Genomic DNA, 21,186 nt, shown 5'->3' with positions numbered 1-21,186 from the left:
TTTCCACCTTTGAATCTGTAAACAGAGTCCTGAAGCCTCTCTCTCTTTTTTTTTTTTTTAAAGAAACAATTTATATTGTCATTCCTCATATTGCCTACCCCCAATATGACAGAGCCTCCACTCACAGGAGCATGTATTTCAAAAACATTGTCACAAGTTGCCCGAGGCATCACTACAGAATATAAATCCAAAAAAAAAAAAAAGCCAAGAAGCAAGCCTTATGTTCACAACAATCCTTTACTTCACATTAGCAGTAAGTGCTAATGGGGAAGTGATTTTATTTACTTCTTTATTAAAACCCCCTGTTTTATTCTCTGTTTTTAAAAGAAGAATTAAGTCTCAGTGAGGGAAGGGACTTTACGTACCATCTTTTCTGAGGTGTTTTATCTGCAAAGCAAGTGCAAGGCAGAGCTGAATTCCCCTCACCACAGAAGAGGTGAGTGCCTAGCGCCGGGCTCTGTCAGTGCTAGCAGGAGCCGGTCTGCGTGAGCCCAGGCATTATAACAGGAGATAAATCACTACTTATTATTTCATAGGAGCTCACAGAAACAGTGCTCATACTTTTGCCTACAGCAGCAGACTATGAATCTCACACAGTCATCTTAAATCTTCCTCAGCCCAGAAAAGGCTGTGTTCTGGTACACACAGGTTACAGGAGGACAGAGGCAAGACAACAGGGAAATGCAGAAAACATCTTACAGCACGAGAACTAGAGGCACTATACCGACGACTCCCACTGTAAACGCTCTCGTCATACACAGACGCCTACAATTAAAAGACAGAGTCAGAACAGGACTGGCAGACCTAGTTTCTGATTTCAATCTGAAGCATTATAAATTTACAAGGTGCAGTGTGAAGGACACAGGGGAATGAGCAGTATGTGCAAGGACAGGGACACCTCCTGTATGCAACCACAAGCAACATGCAAGAGAAGATCTAACACAACCTGAAGTCAGTGAGCTGGGAAATACCATAAGGCACGTGCAAAATCTGGTACCACCCCCCAGTCCATCACACACACATGCATTTCCAACTGTTCTCCCAATCACCAACTCAGTAGTTTATGTCACCTTCAACAAAATGGCTACATCAATTCTTAAGGTGTTCGAATCTGTTTAACTTTCATTTCTGGTGCTGGCAAAATATTGGGGGGGGAGCGGGAGGAAGCCTAATGAATTTCACTTACCAGCCAGTTTACTAAATTAATAAAAAAAGGAGGAAAGTGCATATTCTAAGACTCTGGCCTCAGTTTAGCATACAACTGTCTGGGCTCAAGAAACACAGGAACTCTACCTTTAAGCATTGAGAATGAAGTCTGAGAGAAGCTCATTTTAAAGGTTAAACAAGCGGAGTGGAAATTGACTACACAATTACTTTTAAAGTTTGGTAGCTGTTACACAACCAGAAAGAATTGATGTTGCCTCTCTCTGGCCTGCTCCTGCATGTTATAGCTAGTACACCAAAATGAAGACAACTGTCTTTATCCAGAGAGAAGCCCATGGCAACATCACAACCCCACGAGCAGTGGTTTCAGTTCCAACTGGAATAAAAGGAAGGATCAGCAAATCCAGGTCTGTACAAACAGCATTGCACACGTGCATTCAGATGGATCAGACACCAGAGTGTGAAACAAATGGACCCAACAGGAACTACAGAGGTGAGAGACAACATATGCATGGCTGAAGGTGAGTGGCTTCAGTATTTGTGTTCAGAGCATTAGTACAACAAACCCTGTAACTTCTGGCTGGCAGGGCATCACTGTACAGCAAGGAGGGCTGAGGAAGACAAGCACAAAACTTTTTTGCATAGAAAATGAAACGTAAAAAAGGTGCCTACAGCAGAATTAACCATCTTGATAAGAGATTAGGATTATTAAACTACAACAGAAGGAAATCCAGCATAGAGACTATTAGTCATCTGTGCCATAAAAGCATTAGATCTCAACTCCCAAAGCCTAAGAATACCAAGCAGACACGTGCATTTCCTACAGGAAGGGAGGACACGACAGTATGCAAAAGCAAAACAGCATAATTTAATTTTAGGCTGTTAAATTGTTATTGTCTCACACACATTTGTGTATAGCAGCCAGAAAGGGTGTTTCTCTTCACTTCAACCAAAGCCAGAAAGAGAGCTCCATACAAAGACAGAAGTGTTTCAAGATATACATTTTAAGTGTTTCACACAGCTGTAAGATCATCTCTTGGGTATATTATTATTAAACAAAAATGCAGAGAAAACCCAAATAATTCAGGCCAAGATTAGGAGTACTTAAATCAGATCACCATAAAACAAATTACTTCACTGTTAGTACCCATCACTCACAAGATGCAGCAATAAATTCAGAGAGCACATACTGTATCTGGCATAATTAGGTGCAAGAACTACTCCAGCAGCAGTCCCCAGCCCACAGCTTGCAGAGAACATGCTGCTGCGAGTTACCCTGCCCTTCTGCAGGGGCCCCATCGCCGGCCACCAGGTGATATCCTCGTGCTGCTGCCCATCGGGCAGGACAGGCTGCGGACCACTGCTCGAGCATTGCTTTGCTAGCACCAGACTGGCTGAGCTCTGTCCACACACAGAGGACAATCCAACCTCCCAGGTGATTTTGAAGCTTCAGCAATTTTCTTCTAGCAATCTGTGAATTACTTGCTTGTAATTTCATTTTATGCAGACTGGATTGTCTTAAGCTTGCTAGGCTGACACGGTGAGCAGTGAGTTGCCTCAAATAGAGACCTTCAGTTAATTAAGATTTCCCTTATTTTTCAAAACCAATTGAAGCCAAAAGCAAACAAAATAACTGTAGGAAAGGGAGGAGCAGCAAAGGAAAACTAATTGTGTTTGTTTTAAAACAGCTTTCCATTACTCACTCCAATCTTAAAAGGTCTATTTGGTTTTGGGTTTTTAAGTTTTTACTAAAAAGAGTTACAGAGACTCTTGACAATTGGTCCAAATTCATTCCTAAGTACAAGAGGTTGTATTATCCAAATTAAGTCAGAACAAGTCCAGGCCAGGTAAAGCCAGAGGGCAACAAACCCAGTTTCCATTTTGGGAAGAAGGTTGAGATGTAGAAGCATAGCCGCTGTTGTGAAGACCCAGATCAGAGTAGTATGAAGCCTACATTAATAACAAACAAAAAAACTCCTTGATAACGCAGTTGTGTAACATGAAGGACTTTCTAAATTCCTTTAAATAGGAAGAAAAAGTAAAGTAGGTGATTACAAATAGAAAGGAGTCAAAATGGTCACAGGTGCAAAAATAAGAGATAACTGCATTAAGGAAACTGCATTAAAGATATGAGGTTATGTGAAAATTGTATGTCCTTTCCATTTTTAAGGTAGAGATTTTTGAAATAAACAAAGGGCCTTTCTCCTCTATCCCTACAGCATTTTATGCACAAAATGTCTGTTTGGTTTATTTTCCACTGAAAAGGCTTCAAACCCTCACATTCTCTCCTCCCTTCTTGTTGCTATGACCCAGTGTGACAGTACGCTGCATGGACATGGTTTGTATGGGACTTGGAAGAAGATGAATCACATTCTGACAGCATGTATGCAGTTCATGCACCTAAGTTTCATCCTAACTATAGTTAAGTGAAGCTGTATTTACCAACATACTTCCAGCTTCTGTAAAACAGAACAGACAACATCTGTTTTACAAGATGCTGGAAACGTTAGCTTCCAGGCTCAAACTCAGAATAAATGCCTGCATCACAGCTTCATGCCTAAAAAATCAGGCTCCTGCTTCACAGGATTTATTTCTTTGCATGTGCAGTCCCACCACTGCAGACAATGGAGTGGATTGCCACTGCCCGTCAAGCACTGGAAAACCGTATTGGCCAGAGAGTAGGTCAGCTTCCTTCTGAATGCTTGAGGAGTTTATGCCCTATAAACTAAACCCAGAAGAGATGCAGAAGAAGGTGTCAGGACAACTCTGCTGAGAGACAGAGAGCAAAGCCAGGGACCAAAACTGTTGAGTGTGCCCATCAGGAAATGTGAGCAGCTCACTGTCAGATATAGCAAGACATAATGCAAAGAAAACTTTGCTGTAAGAAGCGAGACTGTCTAAATTAAACACCTTCTTTAATGCAGCTTCCTACCTAGCATCTAGCCAATCTTGCACTTTTGGTCCACCTATTTGGTTCCCCCCAAGAACAAGGACATCTTAATATCAAAAGTAGTAATAGTGACTGAATGACAACTCCAGTGGACTTGAAATCACCCTTACCCTCCAAAATACTACCTTATTTATCTAGTGTGATATACAACATCTCCATTTGTCCCCCCCAGCACCTGTACTGGAGCACAGGATACCAGCTCAGCTTTTCTGCTGTTGTGTATTATCTGTGAGAATTTCCGCTGTGACAAACCCTTCAACACAAAGCTGGCACGTAGGGCTTGCCAGGGTGCAGGAAGGCTGACAGCAGTAGGATATTTATAATACTGAGGGGAACTCAGTATTTTGGCTTTCCAAAAGCTTTAGGAACATGCAACAATATATTATGAACAACTTAAATTGTTATAAACAGCTGTTTTTAACACGCAGGGATATTTAAGTTTGCTAATCAAGGTCTGTTTTCAGTGCAGACTGGAAATCCATATATATGGCATTATGCATCTCACAGAGTCAAAGGAATCAAGAAAAATACAGGCATACTAGGAAGACTTTGTGTTTTCCTTATTTTCAGAAAAACGGCATGCTAAAAGCACATCTAAAATGTGATAAAATAGTTACTCTGCCGTGCCAGAGACAGATGCGGCCCCGAGCCAAGCAGGCAGGATATAAAGCCACACCAGGAAGGCGTGCTTAAGAGCCAGCACAGGCTGATGAAGCCAGTGTGCAGGGGCGAGGGAGGAAACGCTACCTCCCTGCATCCCCACCCTCGTGAAACGACTTCTGTGCTTGCTCAGTCTCATGTAACTAGCCTTGCAACAACACACAAGTTGCAAAGGTATGTTCAAAGCCTCCTAGGCACTGTTTAGATTCTGTATCTTCCCATGGGTGCATACACACTGGTGGGAATGGTTGTTCTGAAAGAGTTCCACACCTCTACTTTCTTTGCTATACTCCAGAGTCTCCTCTTACAGCCGTTCTTTAACATCCTACTTCTCCGGTCATTTCTCACAGGGGTCTAGATGACCAAGATACTCTGCTTTTAGTAGTCAGCAATTACTCAGCTTTCTTACAAGCCCTAACTATGCTTGCATCATCACTCTAAACTATGTAGGCGTTAACTCCATTTCAAATGAGGGAGATCTGTGGTAAATTAAAGAAACTTCTTCATTCTTGACACTGGACTTCAGTCACTGCAGGCAAACAGATCTGTGGACATGACAACACCCACAGGTATACACTGAGGATAAATCATTGTCCAACCTAAAAAATTTAGATACTTTTCCGTCTCATTCTTCCTGAATGCCAGAAAAATAAGACTTTCACCGAAAAGAAATCTGAATAAACTGAACTGAGCTTAAGGCAATTACTTTCATTCCTACCTAGGGAGCTTGTAATCCACACATGGACTACCTAGGCACATGGCATTATTCGTTTTTAAGGAATCAACCTGTGATATTGCAAGTACAGTGTACAAAAGCTGCAGACATCACTCCATTTTTGTGACTTAGAATTGGACACCTATTTTGGAAACAACTATTTTATCAGCAGATTCATCACTTCCTTCCTGGCCTGAAGAACTCTGCCTCTTCTCTGTTTTTTGTTGTCACTTTGGCAATCTCTACTGTTAGGTTTGGGGTTTTTGGACACAGTATTCCTAAAGGTGAATGCCAGCCAGACTGGCATCAACTGGTTTTGGAGGTTGCAACTCACTCCCAAACTCTCATTCTCCTTCTAAATAATGCATAATCTGAATTAGACTAAGTAATAAAAACAGCAAGGAACTAATGACATTGCCACAATTACGCTCTACATACACTTAACTTCCATGCTACAAACCCTAATACCAAGATGATATTAAATTATTTAAATGGAAACCAAACAACTTATTTTCCCTGGATGACTTTCTTACAGATATTTTGCTCTTCCTGTAGTACTTGGAGCTCTGGAGTATGTCATTAAAAAATAAGAACATCATTTATCCTAAGCACTACATAATAAAGTTCCTTGAACTTGTCAAACGGATCAGCAAGAGTGCCAACAGGATATGCTGGGTTTTTTTCCACAGTTTAAGCATCAGTATTTCATTTTCTCTTATCCAGATATAAAAGCTAAATGCATAAAACCATATGGAAGCAACAATATTAAATGGACATGAAATGTAAGGTCCCATTTCACTATTTATACAAGCTCCTGCTTAACTTCATGCTTACAAAGTAACTCACTGAAGCCTATCTCATGTTTAGTATGCATTGCTCAAACACTTAGTTAAATGGAGTCTTAAAATTAGTTTATTTTTCCCCTAAACATAGAGCTTTAGTCTGCATACCACTACATTTCTTCAGAAGTCTTGATAGCATAAAGATCAACAGGCTCTGAGCTTTTGTCTGCCTTCGGTAAAATAAAGGCAAGGAAAAAAATCCCAAACCAGTTCCCCTCCCTGCCTCCCAAAGAGGCTCTGCTTGCGACAATACTTTTAAATAATTTGCACAAACCCCAATATTTAACAAAGCAGGACAAAGAATTCCTGTAATTGACATAAAACACTTGTGCTGGAACAGAAGGGAACATTGTGGCCCACATACACACAATGGAGTTAATAATTAAGCTTTTTTTGACACAACAGTTTCTAGAAATAAAAGTACATCAATGGTAAGTAGCTAAGTAGTAACACTTCCACCAGCTGTTCACCTCTGTGGGGAGTTTCCAGAGACCCTAGGATACAGTTTATAAAGGGAAAAAAAGCATTAAGTTAAGCAAACTTCAAATAAATAACATACATTTGGGGAAAATTAAAAATCCAAAGTCCATTTTACATATGAAAATCTCAAGACATAGACTAAATTCTAGGTGAAGCTTGGGAGTTTCAGTGTTAGAGCATGACATGAACATGTTGTGTGGGTTGGAAAACAATTGTTCTGTTGTCCAGCACGTGGAATTCCTCTGTGCCAGGTGCCACCAAACTATTTCTTGTCACAATTTAACTTTTACCTAATTTTGCTTACAAATTAAGCAGTTCTGGCTTCCAAGTTCTACTTGTACCAAATTCAGTGATTTCCCTTCCCACTCATGGCCTAATTTTTTTTAATTTTTTTTTTTTTAAAGACAGCTCATTGCTGCACCTCCCAGTCTGACAAACTGCAAATCCCACAATGTGCAAGACAGGAAAAACCTGCTTTACCACAGAAAAGAATTTGCTAATTAGCTTTAACCCCATTAAATAGAGCAATAGATTCTATAGCAATATAAATCATCTACTAACCCTGCTAGATTTTCTACTCTGGGACGATCCATACACGTCTTCCTCATAACCATTGGTCTGTTATGGAAGGAAGAAGAAAAGAAAAAAAAAAAAAAAAAAAAAGGAGAGAAAAAAAATTGATGCAGACCCAAAGAGGAATTTTTAGCAGAAGTCATCACTTATGAAAAGCAAAGGCAGAGACAGAACTTTTCAAAGATCCACCAGGAACAGGAGAAATGCAGGATTAGGTCATGATTTCAAACATGAGCACATGAACATTTGTGTGTCTGTCAGCACGTCTATACCAGCCAAAAATGTCAAGGATACTCCTGCTTGCCTTTTTTGACCCCTTTTATTTCTTCTTAAGAAATACTTTTGCTTCCCCCATTATTACTGCACTACAGCACCTATTTCTTCAAACGCCCTGTGAAGGGAACACAGGACAAAAAGGGAACACTGGGTATGAGAGACTACAATAAAAGAAATTTATCACCATAGTTACTTAAACTTCTGGCAGCTAAGCAATCAGAAAGCAGCAAATTATAGCAATTCTAGAATTAATTCTGCATTTATATTTGAGAAATTCAGTTTAATAAACATGCAATGCTACATGAAATATCTTCTTCTTAGCTTTCCTCATTTACAACAAAATTAAACCCCGACAGTGACCATCTGCCACATCCCTGTATTTTGTGTGCCCATCCAAAGACTAGTAAGAGAGATTTCAGTCAGTTCAGCTGTCATGCTCAATAGCCTGCCTCATTGTCATTAAGATGTTTTCTCTCAAAGGAGAAAAGACAAACAGGCTCAGAACAAGCATTTCACAAGCAGGGTGAGATGCTTCAAGTCTCTACAGTGGTGGGGTCAGGAATAAAATAAAACAATCACTACAGTTTTTGGTTTGGAAACACGATGTTGAAGAAAAAAGGATAGGTCCAAAAGTCACCTCAATCAATACCATTAAAATCTCAGATTTCTCAAGCAATTCGCTATTCTGGCATCACTTCACAGCGAGGTCAGGTTTAAAAACTGAACGTGAGGAACCACTCTGTGTATTTGGGGTGACCTTCTTCAGTGGAAAATTAATTAGAATTTCTATTCAAATTAAGCTCTGAAGTCTTAATGCATTTCCAAAATGAAAATCCACTAAACTTAAATATTTTGTATGGAAATTGATTCACATTATCATATACAGTGGATTCCATAAAAAACTAAACACATTAACTTAGAAACCAGTTTAGAGCCAAGCTGATAAAGTAGCTTCTGGGAAAAACTTGAGATTCTCTACTGAAATGCAATATTATCTCCACAAATGGAGGGCAAACATTCAGTTTCTTTTTTCAAGAACAGATTTGAAATACTGCTATAGCCTTCTCACACAGCTTGGGTTCTTTCCAGTTTTTACTAGGTTTTTTTCAGGCTTCTTGAATTTCTTTAACACTTTCTTGAAGAATGGCTAAAATTAACCTTCAGCAACTGAAGCCAACACTCTACTGCAGCCTTAACAGTACTGTGCAGACCAATTACCTCCACTGTCCCTTTCATTACTACACTGAGGAATTGTTTGCCTTTTTTTCAGCAATGTAATATTGACTAAATGTAACCTCCAATCATTATCTGAACCATTCCTATACAGAATTCCTTACTTTGTAAGTGTATTTCATTTTTCCCAAATGTGGCATTCCTCATTTATTTTTACTATTATTCAGTTTTGATAAGTTGTCTATTCCATTGTAACCTCGCATGAAACTGCCTTCACTCCCTGTATTTAGACAGCTAGGCAATACAGCCTCCTGTAGAACTGTTTTCCCCTTTAAAAACAGATGAGGCTGTCTTAGATGGGAATAGACCAGATGAGATCCTTTCCAACTGCCTTGTTTTCAGAGTTGTTTTTCAACAAACTGTGCATTTCTTTTATGAGAACTAGATCTTGCCCAAGGTTTCACTTAATGTCATGCAGAGACATGCCAAGAGCCTTACAGTCAAATTACAGTCACATTTAATACTTTTCCTTTATGCCCTTAAATAATTACCCTGCTTAGGGAAATTAAGTTGAATTGACATGATTAATTTTCCACAAATCCAGGTTAACTGTTTATCATTTTATATTGCAGGCACTTCTAAACATATTTAACTTGCCCTGTATCTTTCAGATTTGTAACTGAAGCCCTATAGCTCAGGTCATTTCCCTTGTCACTATGACCCATCCTCTTCAGAGACTTCTCCAAGTGCATATTTTTGAAAGGGAAATGGTCCAGACAGCTCCTGAAGAGCTGGGTCAGTTTTATCAGACCTCGCTAACCTATGTTCTATGGTACGATAACACGCTAAGCATCTGATCATAAACTTCATGAAAACTGGAACAAATAAAATTGCACACTGGGGAGGCTGAAATATTCAGATTTTACATGTTCTCCCTATATAACTATGCAACTGACCCTATTCTTTTCTGTGTTTTCCTCTTGCTTTTAACCGGTGCAGAAACCTTTCTCATTGCCATTATGTTCATTCATACACTTGTAACACTTTTTGCCTTAGACTGTGGCTACTGCTGCTCCTTCAGGCTTCTTTCTCAATCACATATCCAACTTCCACTTCTCAGAAAATTCTCTGCTGATTTCCAATGTACTGAAGAACCCCAACCCAGCCTGGCAACCTCCATCAGCAATGAGTAGCCTTCCCTCTGCAGCAGCAGTACGCCACTCTGCCCACTCTTGTGTACTCTTCCACACCCTGGAATTGCTCCCCATGACATTCAGCTAAAATCCTGACTGTGTGAAAGCACACTACTCTACCTTCAATCCAGGTTTGGCTTAGCAGTGCTCTAAGTAGTGCCTGATTTGTACAGGTGCTAGTAAGGCATTGATACTACACAGAACTTTTGTGAAAAGATGAAGCCTTTACTACATACATATTCTATCCTATTTCTGTGTAATATTAAAGCTTAAGTTAGGTTTTGAGTTTTTCAAGGTGCTATTTATGTACAACACTGACTTAAGTGTTTGAATTATACCACATTTTGCAGATGAAGTGATGCTCAGTATTCTTGCAGACCCAACAAGTTCTGAAAGTTACACTGCATCCTTGACATTAGGCTGGTGAGCTCTTGCAGCCAACATACTTGCACATACTCTTGTCCTCTCACAGTGGTTTTGTATGCAAAAATCTCTGAGACAGTTACTCAAGATACATACTGCTTTGGAGTAGTTCTTCTTTTTGGTCCTCTCATTCTCTAATCCAGCCTGCAGTGAGATTAAGAATGCAGGATGAAAAGATCAATGAGTTTATGTGCATCCATCCATTGCCAGGCATGCAAAAATATCAGTCCAATCTTCCTCCAGCTCTATAGAGCATGGCTCAGTAAGCACACATTAAAAAAAAATAAAAATCAAATCTCAAAGTCAAATGATCAGTTATTAAAGAATATTGTTAAAAGTGATGATGGCGCTGTTAAGTTTAGTAGCCACAGTTAAAATCATTCACGCTTGCTGGGTTAAGTCAATTAAAAGAGCTACCAGCTGTCTATACTTACTACATCAATACATCCATGCAAAATCCAAATGTGATTGAACTATTTCTGTATATAGGTCACTCAAATAGATACATTGCATTCCTCATTTGAAATAGTACAGGGAACGAAGGAGAGTGAAAGAGCTAGAGAGTCTATAAAACTGCTCTCCGCTGTTTGCTTTCTGCAGAAACGGAGACACCTCTATTTCAAACACAGTGCTACCACAAGACAGCACTGCTAACAGTATGAGGAAATTCTTTAAAATGAGCTTAAAAGTCCCAATCCTAATTCTTCCTTCCAAGTCCCTTCTATTCTTCCAAGAGTCAGCTTTATCTCGTTGTGTTCAAAGCAAATACTTGCTCTCATCTTATTATTACCTACAGAGTTTCATTTTATCCTCCAAAGCAAACGTAAAAGCTCGATACACAAGCTGCAGCTTTGGTAGGCAGTGTATTTGTCCTGTCACCTTTGCTAGATCTATTCAGAGTGAGTTTGTGAGAGTTTTATCCTTTTTCAGATTTATGCTGAAATAAAACCAGACATGCCGGGTAAAATGATAGACAGACTGTAACAGAGAAAGTCTGTTAGGGGAAATAAAAGCTATTCTGTTCTGTCCTATGAAAGCTACTGAACTAGATCTAGGTTAGACCTCTCTAACCATTCAGCACTTTTCATCTGAACTGCGTCAGAGCAGTAGGTGAGGGAAGTATCACCTTTACATCACAGACCACAAAGTGCCTCAGGATCATTTTAGATCACCCCTTATCTCAGATCAGCTATCACAATTGATGTTAGCTTCTTCATTATTAGTTTTGAACATACACTGCAACTTGCAGGCTATTCTTACCACTGGGTAGGTGCTGGCATATTCCAAATGAGACTGTCAAAGGCATGAGAGGAAAGAAAAAAAAAAATCAGAATAAAAAGGAAAACTCTGAAGCAAATTATGGCAATCAAAAGAATACCCCAAAGCGAACAAACAAAAAAACCCCAGGCACAGAGACGTAAATGCCACCTAAAGAACTTTGATAATGCAGGACTTCTTGCACAAAGCCTGGAGTCAGGAACTTTGTCGAGCAAACAAAAAAAGGGAAATACACAAACTCCATCATGAGTGATTAATAACAGCATTTCATGCTGGATGGTCTCGGATTAGAAACAGCCAGCTGAGAAGTGGGAGAACAAGGACACCTGCAGTAGAAAGAGAGACTAAAGAGAGGCTTGAGTGTCTCAACAAATACAGGATTATGTTCCCGAGCTTCCCTAGGAAAAACTGCATGATAAAAACCAAGCTTGCAGAACTTCTGAAACAAGAGAGGCAGGACACTTTGATGGGTTCAGGATGAGCCACTGAAAAGCTAAAGATGCCCCTTCATCACAGCTGAAGGTCTGCCTGCATGAGGCAGAGATATACTCAAGATAGCATTAAATCAACACACAAGGCCACTGTTTACAGTATAGTCACAGCTGTGGAGCTTAAATCAATTAGCTAGCCTGGTCTAATCAACATCTCAGGTGGTTTTGCAGTCCGTGTTGATGGTTGCCCTGCCAGAAATATCCAGGCCAGCTCCCCAAAAGCTAGCTCAGCAGATCTCTGGTGCCTGCAGTTCAGACATCCACTTAGGAAATACTCCAGGAGAAAATCCAGAGTAAAACCCACACAGACTAGTAGGGTGGTGAAGTTTTAGAGAAAAATAATTTCTGATAGTGGCTCATTTCATTGAAAACTTCCTGTACAGAAAGCAGCATAGTTTCAAAAAGCGATCCCTAACATCATCAGCCCCATCAATTAGACATTGTTTGGTTTTTTTCACTTTGTTGTTTTGAAGACACACACAACAAGAGCCAAACCTTCACAAATAGCCAGAAAGAGATGTTGTCAAACTATTAAAAGCATCTACTACAAACCCAGCCTAGGAAAATGATCAATTTATGTTCTATCAATTCACTGTGAATAAATAATTAGAAGATGTATAAGGGTAAATTTCAGTTCCGACTAGCAAACACTTTCTTCTACAATCCCAGAAACACTTGGATCTGAGAAGGAAGCTCTGTCAAAACTCTTTTCCTGTGCATCCCCAAGCGTCAGCTTGCATAAGAATATTCACTGAATGCTACTTTACAAGGACGAGGTAGTCTGTGCAACATCACTAGAAACACCAGGGTGAAAAATTTCAAACAGATCCTTCTGTCAGAAAAGGACATTCTTTGCAAAAGTATTAGGTATTTATGGGACATCCCATAAACCAGCTGGAGACTGTTGTTCACCAGACCAGTACTGGTTATCACAGCCTGAAGGCATACTGGCAGCCCAGAGACTGGCTGCTTGGGGGAAAAAAGGTCAGAAAAGCTTCTTCTTAAGGGATGGTGGGGAAACAGAAAGCAAGGCTTCTGCTGTTTAAATATATAACAAAAAATGCAGGATTGTGTTACAAAAAACACATCAAAAGGAATCAGTAGTAGATTTCCATGAACAAAAGGTGTTTCAGATGAACAGGGCTCCTGCTAAAAATACAGTGCCAACGTACCTGCATCTTACCATATCAAGGGACACACAGTTATAGCCATGGTTAAACAACCTATTTGTATCATAATCACCTTCTAAATAGAAATAATTGACATTTGAAACTGATCTAGAGATTTTTCCCCTCCAAAACCCACTTTCATAAACATGTCTAAATTTAACTCTAAGTAAAATAAACATTGATTTTCACATTCAGCTGTGAAGATAAGCTTTCCTTTGTTGAATCTTTGGAGTTCTAAGGCATCTTCTAGCTTCGAAAAGCAACTGAGTAAGTTTGCAATCTTAGTGATTTTAACAGCATTTCATAAGTAGTAATAAGGATTCCACTAAAAAGGTAACAAGGTGACATTTAAGTACATCTTTTGCTATCTTACAGTGAATTCCATTAGGAATCATTGAGCAGGCTCTGCAGTAATGATTATTTTTTTCCCCCACCTTCCAGAACTCATCTAGAGGCACGTGAGGTGGTGTTTCACTCAGTCCTGTTCTTTTGGGGGTACTTTGTCGGGAAAAAAGGTAGTTCTAGCATAGATAATTATTAGCAAATTTTTTAAGGGGAAAAAAAAATAATTTAAAAAAGCCAGAAACCAAGGATTACAAATAGAGATCTTGCTATGAATGATATGTCTTGCTTGTTCTATACAAATAAAACTGATTATCCAGCTTAACCACATAACTAGCACTACTAGTTATAAGTTAGGAACATCATTAGAAGAACAAGTTATTCTCAAACACAACCTTTTTAGGCAAAAATGACTCTATAACCTAAACTAGCCACAGGTGATTCAAATTCAGGACTGGCAAGAGCTTCCTCCATAGTCCTGTTACAGACTGTTTCAGTTTTGTGGTCAGCTGAATGCTTCTCCATGGCTCTCAGAAGTAGTGAGCTCTGGTCGTCTTCTGAAGGCCATAAACACATGCTGAGACAACAGCATTAGCTGTTCACAACTACTAAACTGCTTAAACTGTCTTCACAATTACAAGAGCTGATTATGTCTATGCTGGAATGGAGTTCAGATTTGTACACATGTGTATTATCCAGGAAAATACTGCATGGATATTTTGAGAAAAAAACCAAAATGTTTGAACTTTTCCAACAGATGAGTACTGGTGCACTACAGCACTCTGTGCTCTACTAATCCCTCCCTCCACAAAACTCAAGTCTGCAGATGAATTTCAAGTATCTCTAAAGCAGTTTTGAGGAGAGCGTTCATCTGCAATTCCAAAGCGCTTAAGACTTACTTCCACTGGTAATTTGCTTTTGGTTTCCTGAGCTAATAAACACTGACCATGGAGTAAGCCAGCACTTCTTCCCAAAGTCAGTAATGAGTATCAGTAATGAAAGAGTATCAGTAATGAAACAAGGGAGATGACAAGGTGCGTACAAGAAATAGCTGCACATACCTATGTTTTAGCTAAGTACTTCCTCCAACAGTGAGCAGCATTTACCAGAAAGGTTTCTATAGAGTCACGTGCTCTGCTGGTGTTCCTGCACAGTGCATACAAATCTGACAATTCCCCTGGCTGAAAAGAGTTATTGACCTACATGTACTCAGGAAAAAAAAAAAAACCAAAACCAAACCACCCCACATCTTAACATGGAGCATGGCAAGACCTTGGAAGAATGATCTTATCAGAGCACTATAACCAGTCTGGTGGTACAGGGGGACAGGAACACCAGTACACACACATGCACACTTAAACTGTACGATTTACCAACCCTCAGGCTTCCACGGCTACCCACTGACATGCGCTCATCTTCATCCGAAGCCTATGAAAAGAAAGTATAAAGACAAGAAAACATTGAAAAGAACACAAGTAACAGGCAGTGAGGTAAATGCTGATGGATTTTATGGAACAGAAGGAAAGAAGAGACATGCAAAATAAATTTCTTTAAAAAAGAATCACATTAAAACTATAAGCAGAAAGTAAATTAAATCATACTCTGCCCAAGAAACACTGTCAAACATTTTACTACAGGATGAATGACAAGCTTGCTCGGGTGGTCCCTGCTCTATGCTCTTGGCCCATGGTCTGAATAAATGAACGTTAAACACTCCAAGCAGGTTATTTCCCCACCCTCCACCCCCTAACCCCTCCCTTTATTCTAGCACATTTGCAAAAACTCCCCAGAATGACTGGGGGGAGGGCAGAGAAGTCAGGAAGTGGCTTTGGGGTTTTCACTTGCCTGGGGTGGGGGAGCTTGTTTTGTTTTTTCTTTTAAAAAGGAACTGCCTTATACATGTCTGTTTTCTTAATTCAAAATATCTAGCTAAAAAGAAAAAGCAAAAGTAGATACTAACCGAGGCATTTCTTCGGGCTCTACGGGAATAACGCTCACTGTCTTCCTACCAAGGCAGCAAAGAAAAAACAGAGAGTGAAGCGTTGAAAGGACAGACACACCAACAGAGCGCTTTCAGAAAGACAGTGTGAACTTCAGCAATGTTCAGAAGTCAGTAAGGTTAAACCAAATAACAGAAGGTGACACTGTCAAGTCAGAAAAACAACTTTTTCCTTCGTTTCTGATCCCAACTTTCTCCCTCTCCATTTTATTCTGCTACACACTTTTATTGCTTCTGCAGAAAACTGGACACAGTGACACCTTTATTTCTATCTCAAAAAAATGTTTCAAGTGCATCTCTCTGCACCTGGGAATCAGTATACTTACAGTACTTTTGTAATTAAGCTTTCCAGTTTTCAGTCCTTCAAAATAAATCTCAGAAAACTGCTATTTGAAATAATGTGGCAGTGCAATCATCTCTCTCTAGTGGACATCCCAGAGGGGCAGAGCCTTGCCCCTTCTTCCAGACCAAAAGCATCTCTGCTCTGCTTACAGCCTCTGCGCTGCACCACTGTCTTTTGCAGGCCAAAGGCTGTGTTAATGCTGGAAATGCTGTAGGATGTATTGTGTTTCAACAAACTCATTTTAACAAACTGATTTAGAAACAGTCATAGCGAACAGGAAAAAAGTTTCAACATGGTAGTTAACAGTTCTCATAGGTGAACTGATTTCTAAGCAAGGGAATTGCCAGTAAGGTAGAGCTAAGCTCACCAAACAAGGATTTGAAGAGACTTAATGGCTTAACCGTGAGATTGGAGCATCTTGGGTGGATGGTAAGTCCATATGGCAGCAGGCTGTCAAGAAGGCATAGAGCAAACCAGCCTTTATGCTGATTAATTACCAAGGGCTAAGGAAGTCAGGAAGTTTTAAAAGTTACCTTCCACACTGAAGTCAGCTGTTCGGTTTTGCCTTTTTCAGTGTACACTACTCAGCTTTTAGGGCAAGGCCACGAACAACAGTTTTCATCTGGATTCACTGGTAAGTTTATGAAATCACTTATGTTTGAAAGACATTTGAAGCCACTGTCTTTCAGCCTTCTAGGAACTTCTTCGTCTTATATTATGAGTGTTAAAACAGTCAGATGTTGCTAATGGCCAAGGCCATATCTGGTATCAACTTCACTGGCTTAGCAAACAGTAAAATCCAGGATGGTGCATTATTTGAAAAAGCATGCACTGCCATAGGTAGCAGTAATAATGCATCCAAACAGTGCCCCTGGATCAGTGAGTACAAAGCTATCTGAAGAAGCATGGATAAAACTTGCCCAAAATGTAACTGAATACTGATTGAGAAGACTCAAATTGTAACAAAATCCACAAGAAGTAAAATGAGTACATATATTTCTTGTACCCCAAGTGGCTTTCATGGGTCTATATGCCAAGCTAACCTTCAAGTGATAGGGTGGAAACAGAGGTCTGTAAAAAGAAACGGCTCTAACTAAACCCTCGCCAGTTTTAAGCTCATCGTAAGCCACGATTCAGGTATTGATGCAGAGTGCAAGAATCCTTGTGGTAAGAATGGAATTCACCTTTCCAATACATGAAAATACCTACTTTGTGGTATTTCAAACTGCATGAGCTATACAAAACTTCAACACATAAAAGTTGTTTAGCTACGTTGATCAAGGCCTACCATCCATTGCTCGATGTCTCCCCACTTAGTATCCAGACCATAATATTTCTACAGACAGAAAAGGGAAAAAACAGGATTTAGATGAGAAAGGCAAACACAGAACATTTAGACATGCACTGCCAGGTTTTGGCCAAGCCGCACAGCTCCACACACACAAACATGCTGGGGAAAAGCCACGCCGACTGCCACCAGAGTCCTCTGCAGCATGTGCCCAGGAAAAGGTGCCTGGCAAGGGGAAAGGGTGTTTGGGGTATGGCTGGGGTACTCGACAGCTTCTTCTTTCAGTGCAAAAAACCGGTGTTGTGGGGACAGGAGCAAGGAGCGTAATGAATCTTGAATTCCTGACCCATTTAAGTCAAGTCTCATTACAAGGCATCCGAATACAGAACACTTTCAGGATGAAAAAGGCTGTCAAATCATGTTTACCGTATAAATTTGTCAAACTGGGAAGACAAGTTTAATACAATACAATTAATCTCTTGTGCATTCTTATTTGCTGTATTCAGAACTCCCCAGACCTCCTTTTCAGAGCACAAGGCTTTCTCCCTACACTTCAACCATCCTGACAGTGGTGGTTATCACCAACAAGATAGAAGAGGACATGCTTCACCAGTGCAGGCAAGACCGGAAAGCTCTCTGCATTTCAGTACCAAATGCCATGCATTTGCTGAGTAGACAATCTCTTCAGAACAGTTTCGCAGTTCATAACTTCTTTGCACAACATTGGGAACTTCCCAATGAGCTTGCATTTCCACCAGATACCAAATTGTTCGAAGGTCCACAAGTTCAGCACAGGACTTTCCTTCCTCCCCAAAGACACACTTCAATCTAGTCTCAGAAAGTTTACATTTATAATGGTGACCATAGCATTCCTGTGTGAAGAAAAATCACTGACAAAGTACAGTAATTTGCAAATGGGAATCTTGCTTATAGAAGCATAATATGTGTTTTAGAAAAATTTAGATTATGTGCTTTGAGGTTCGTTTATTTGTGGAAAAAACAAGCCTGTACTTGCCAGCTTTCCTAGAAAGCAGGAGAATCGGTCAAAACCTTAGGTAATGATCAAAAAAATCAGAAACCTGTTCTGTATTATAGTCTGCATTTAACACTCGCTCCATGGTATTAATGTAATTTTATTTCACCCTTAAAAACCTCATTTGCTATTTATTAATAAACTAGAACAAACAGCTGTGTGTTCTTTGATACTACATCAGTTTATTCCCACTTCAGAGTTCTTCCTCATTAAACAACAAAATTATTTTCATGTTAAGATCATCTTAATTTTCCTCTTAACAACTCTGGAGAGAAGAAAGTCTGTTATGAAGTAGAACAGGCAGCAGGGTCCTCAGTTACATATCCTGGATAGCCCAAACTGTACAAGGACCTTTAAATGCTGTCAGTTCTGGGGTCAAATTGGGAAAAGGCAGGAGCAACCCCATCTATTAGGAAAAATATTAGAAAGTAAGTTTTTACACCAGTAATTTGAAAACAGGAAATAAATTCACTGCATTGCAGATTTAAATAGTATACAAACATCTCTCTGAAACAAGGAAAAGAGACAAGGGTTCAACAAGCTCTAACCACATCCCTATGAGACCAGGGAAGTATTGCCCTCTGCTTTCCCTGCAAAGCATCTCAGTGTATGCTCAAACACCCTTATACAATGCCCAGCCAAACTGCATGCAAGTGAAATTTCTCCTAAATTAGAGCACCTGACATGAACCATTGTTTCTTCAAGCATTACACACTACCTCACAAGTGCTCAGACGAGTTACTTTCAGGCAGAAGCATAACACATACGACAGCCTGTTACAAAATTAAGTTTTATGTGTGAGATCCTGAAAATGACCCCTGAAAGTTATGTGAACTCCAGCTGGTCAGGACTGTGTACATGATCAGAACCTAAAGATTATATGATTAGTAGTACATCAAGCCAGGTAAAGCCTTACTAGAGGCTTTTTTCCCCCCTAAGAGATGTATAACATTTTCTAATACTAGAAATCAATTTAAAAAAAAACAAAACAAAACAACAAAAAACAAAAAACATAATGAACACTGTGAAAATGGAGAATCCTTTCTCACGCATAGGAAGGGTCCATAACATGCTAATAATTTTTGTAAGGTCCATTGCTTCCTTTTCCTGCCCTCTGCTCTCCTTATTTTCTCACATAGGCTTCTGAATTCAGTTTTGCAAAAGGGAGATAAGGAAATAGCCCTTAAAAGACTTGTTATGTCACAAGTTAAGTTCCACTTACAGTCTTTTCCTCCACCATTTAAAATTACTTAGCTACAATGCTTAATAACCCCTAAAGAAAAATTTTAATGAATGGCTGTGCCTTGAGACTGTTTTTAAGTTACAACCTTTTAAATGGTACATCTCATGCTGGACTGAACTGGCAGTATTTGAAGTCTCAGGTATTTTGCCCCCTCAGCCACTTCCCATTTCTTTCCTTACTGTTCTGTTCTGCCCCAAGGGGCCTGGTTTGAATGGCCACATGGGTTAAAGGAAGAAATTGTGCTTATTCATTCATTTGGTCTTTAGTTAGAGGCCTTTGCCAGACTCAAGTTCGCTTCTACCCTGAAAACTGATACTACATTTAAATGATTAATGACATTAATACCATTGAGAGAGAATTCCAGATCAGATTTGCTCACTAAGTGACAGCAAAACTGCTAGACTTGCAAACTCGCTACGGGATATTGTGAGGCTAACCCACTTATCTTCTCATCCATGTCAGGACAGCAACAGTAAACAACCTCCTTGTCTCCCATGAGGCTGCGTACGTACCAGAAGATTAAATTAGTTCCTATAAAGGAGATTGATAACAAGCCTGTTGATCCATGGGCAGACGTTAATTTGAGTCACTCAGTACATAGTCAGCTCCGCAAATAAAAACAAGAGCAAGATGTATTTGTTGCCAAATTGATGGGGTCAGGATTAAATACCAAAGCACATGATTTGAGCAGCTATCTTCACATACATATGCACTTAAAGAGGAAAACAGCATTTCCAAGAAGCACACCCACTACTAGGTCAAGCGAGTAAAACATGCAGTTAAGGCTGCTGGAGTGCCAGAACAAAAACAAACAGGCTGTGGTTTTAGGACACATTTATCATACAGCAAGCAATAAAAATATCTTAGGACAAAAAGAAATATTCAATAAGGTAGAAAATGGCAGGCTTGAAGAAATATATGCCTTCCCCCTCTCTGCAAAATCTCTTCAGAGCTATTTCTCTTTCTAGGTACCACACAGTTCATGTGCTGAAATATACAGCAGCCAAACATCTAATACAAACCCCAAAGCTCAGTTATAGCTATTATCATTATCTTTGCCATCTTTTGGAACTATGAGGAGGAAATTGAGCGGAGGGAAGAGATCATGAGTTTACACTGAGGTGAGAGAGGATTAAACAATATAAAAGCATTTACAATGCTTAGGTCACACTGGAAGAAAGGCCATACAGTTTATTTACTGAAAGATTAAAATAAAAAAAATCCAGCGCAGCATCCCCGATTCACTTCAGTGACTTTCTGCAAACAAGGTCATTTGAAAGCCATTCTTCCTGCTGGCACCTGTTGGCTCGAAATATTTCAGCACTACACTTGGCCTTCAACACACAAACGTCTGTATGGTTCTTTGTGACACACGGAGCTACTATACTCTCCTATGATGGCTGGTTTGCCAAATTACTCTTCTGCTCATTGATTATTCTTTGCCAAACAGTCTGTAGAAAAAATTGTATTAAGTGCCTGACCAGACACATTTTACACAGGTCATCTTCCCCCACTTCCCTTTATTACCCACCCCACAAGACTATGGGAGGG

At 39.7% G+C, this 21,186-nt stretch overlaps 1 protein-coding gene across 1 annotated transcript in view; it reads right to left on the bottom strand.

The window, feature by feature from the left end:
• LRRFIP1 (LRR binding FLII interacting protein 1) overlaps positions 1–21,186 on the bottom strand; it is a 144,715-nt gene that overhangs the window by 37,603 nt on the left and 85,926 nt on the right. Inside the window, exons 6-11 of the mRNA XM_035891071.1 lie at positions 17,360–17,407; positions 15,690–15,734; positions 15,107–15,157; positions 7,373–7,429; positions 3,034–3,114; positions 700–765 (exon numbers count right to left, since the gene is read on the bottom strand). Of these exons, the coding sequence (XP_035746964.1) occupies positions 700–765; positions 3,034–3,114; positions 7,373–7,429; positions 15,107–15,157; positions 15,690–15,734; positions 17,360–17,407 (348 nt within the window). The remainder of the gene's footprint in view (positions 1–699; positions 766–3,033; positions 3,115–7,372; positions 7,430–15,106; positions 15,158–15,689; positions 15,735–17,359; positions 17,408–21,186) is intronic.

The sequence above is a fragment of the Egretta garzetta genome, unplaced genomic scaffold (genome assembly GCF_000687185.1).
Source record: "Egretta garzetta isolate BGI_Z169 unplaced genomic scaffold, ASM68718v1 scaffold113, whole genome shotgun sequence".
Classification (NCBI taxonomy): Eukaryota; Metazoa; Chordata; class Aves; order Pelecaniformes; family Ardeidae; genus Egretta; species Egretta garzetta.
Note: the sequence above shows the minus strand (reverse complement) of the source record. Positions and strands in the feature narration are given on the sequence as shown.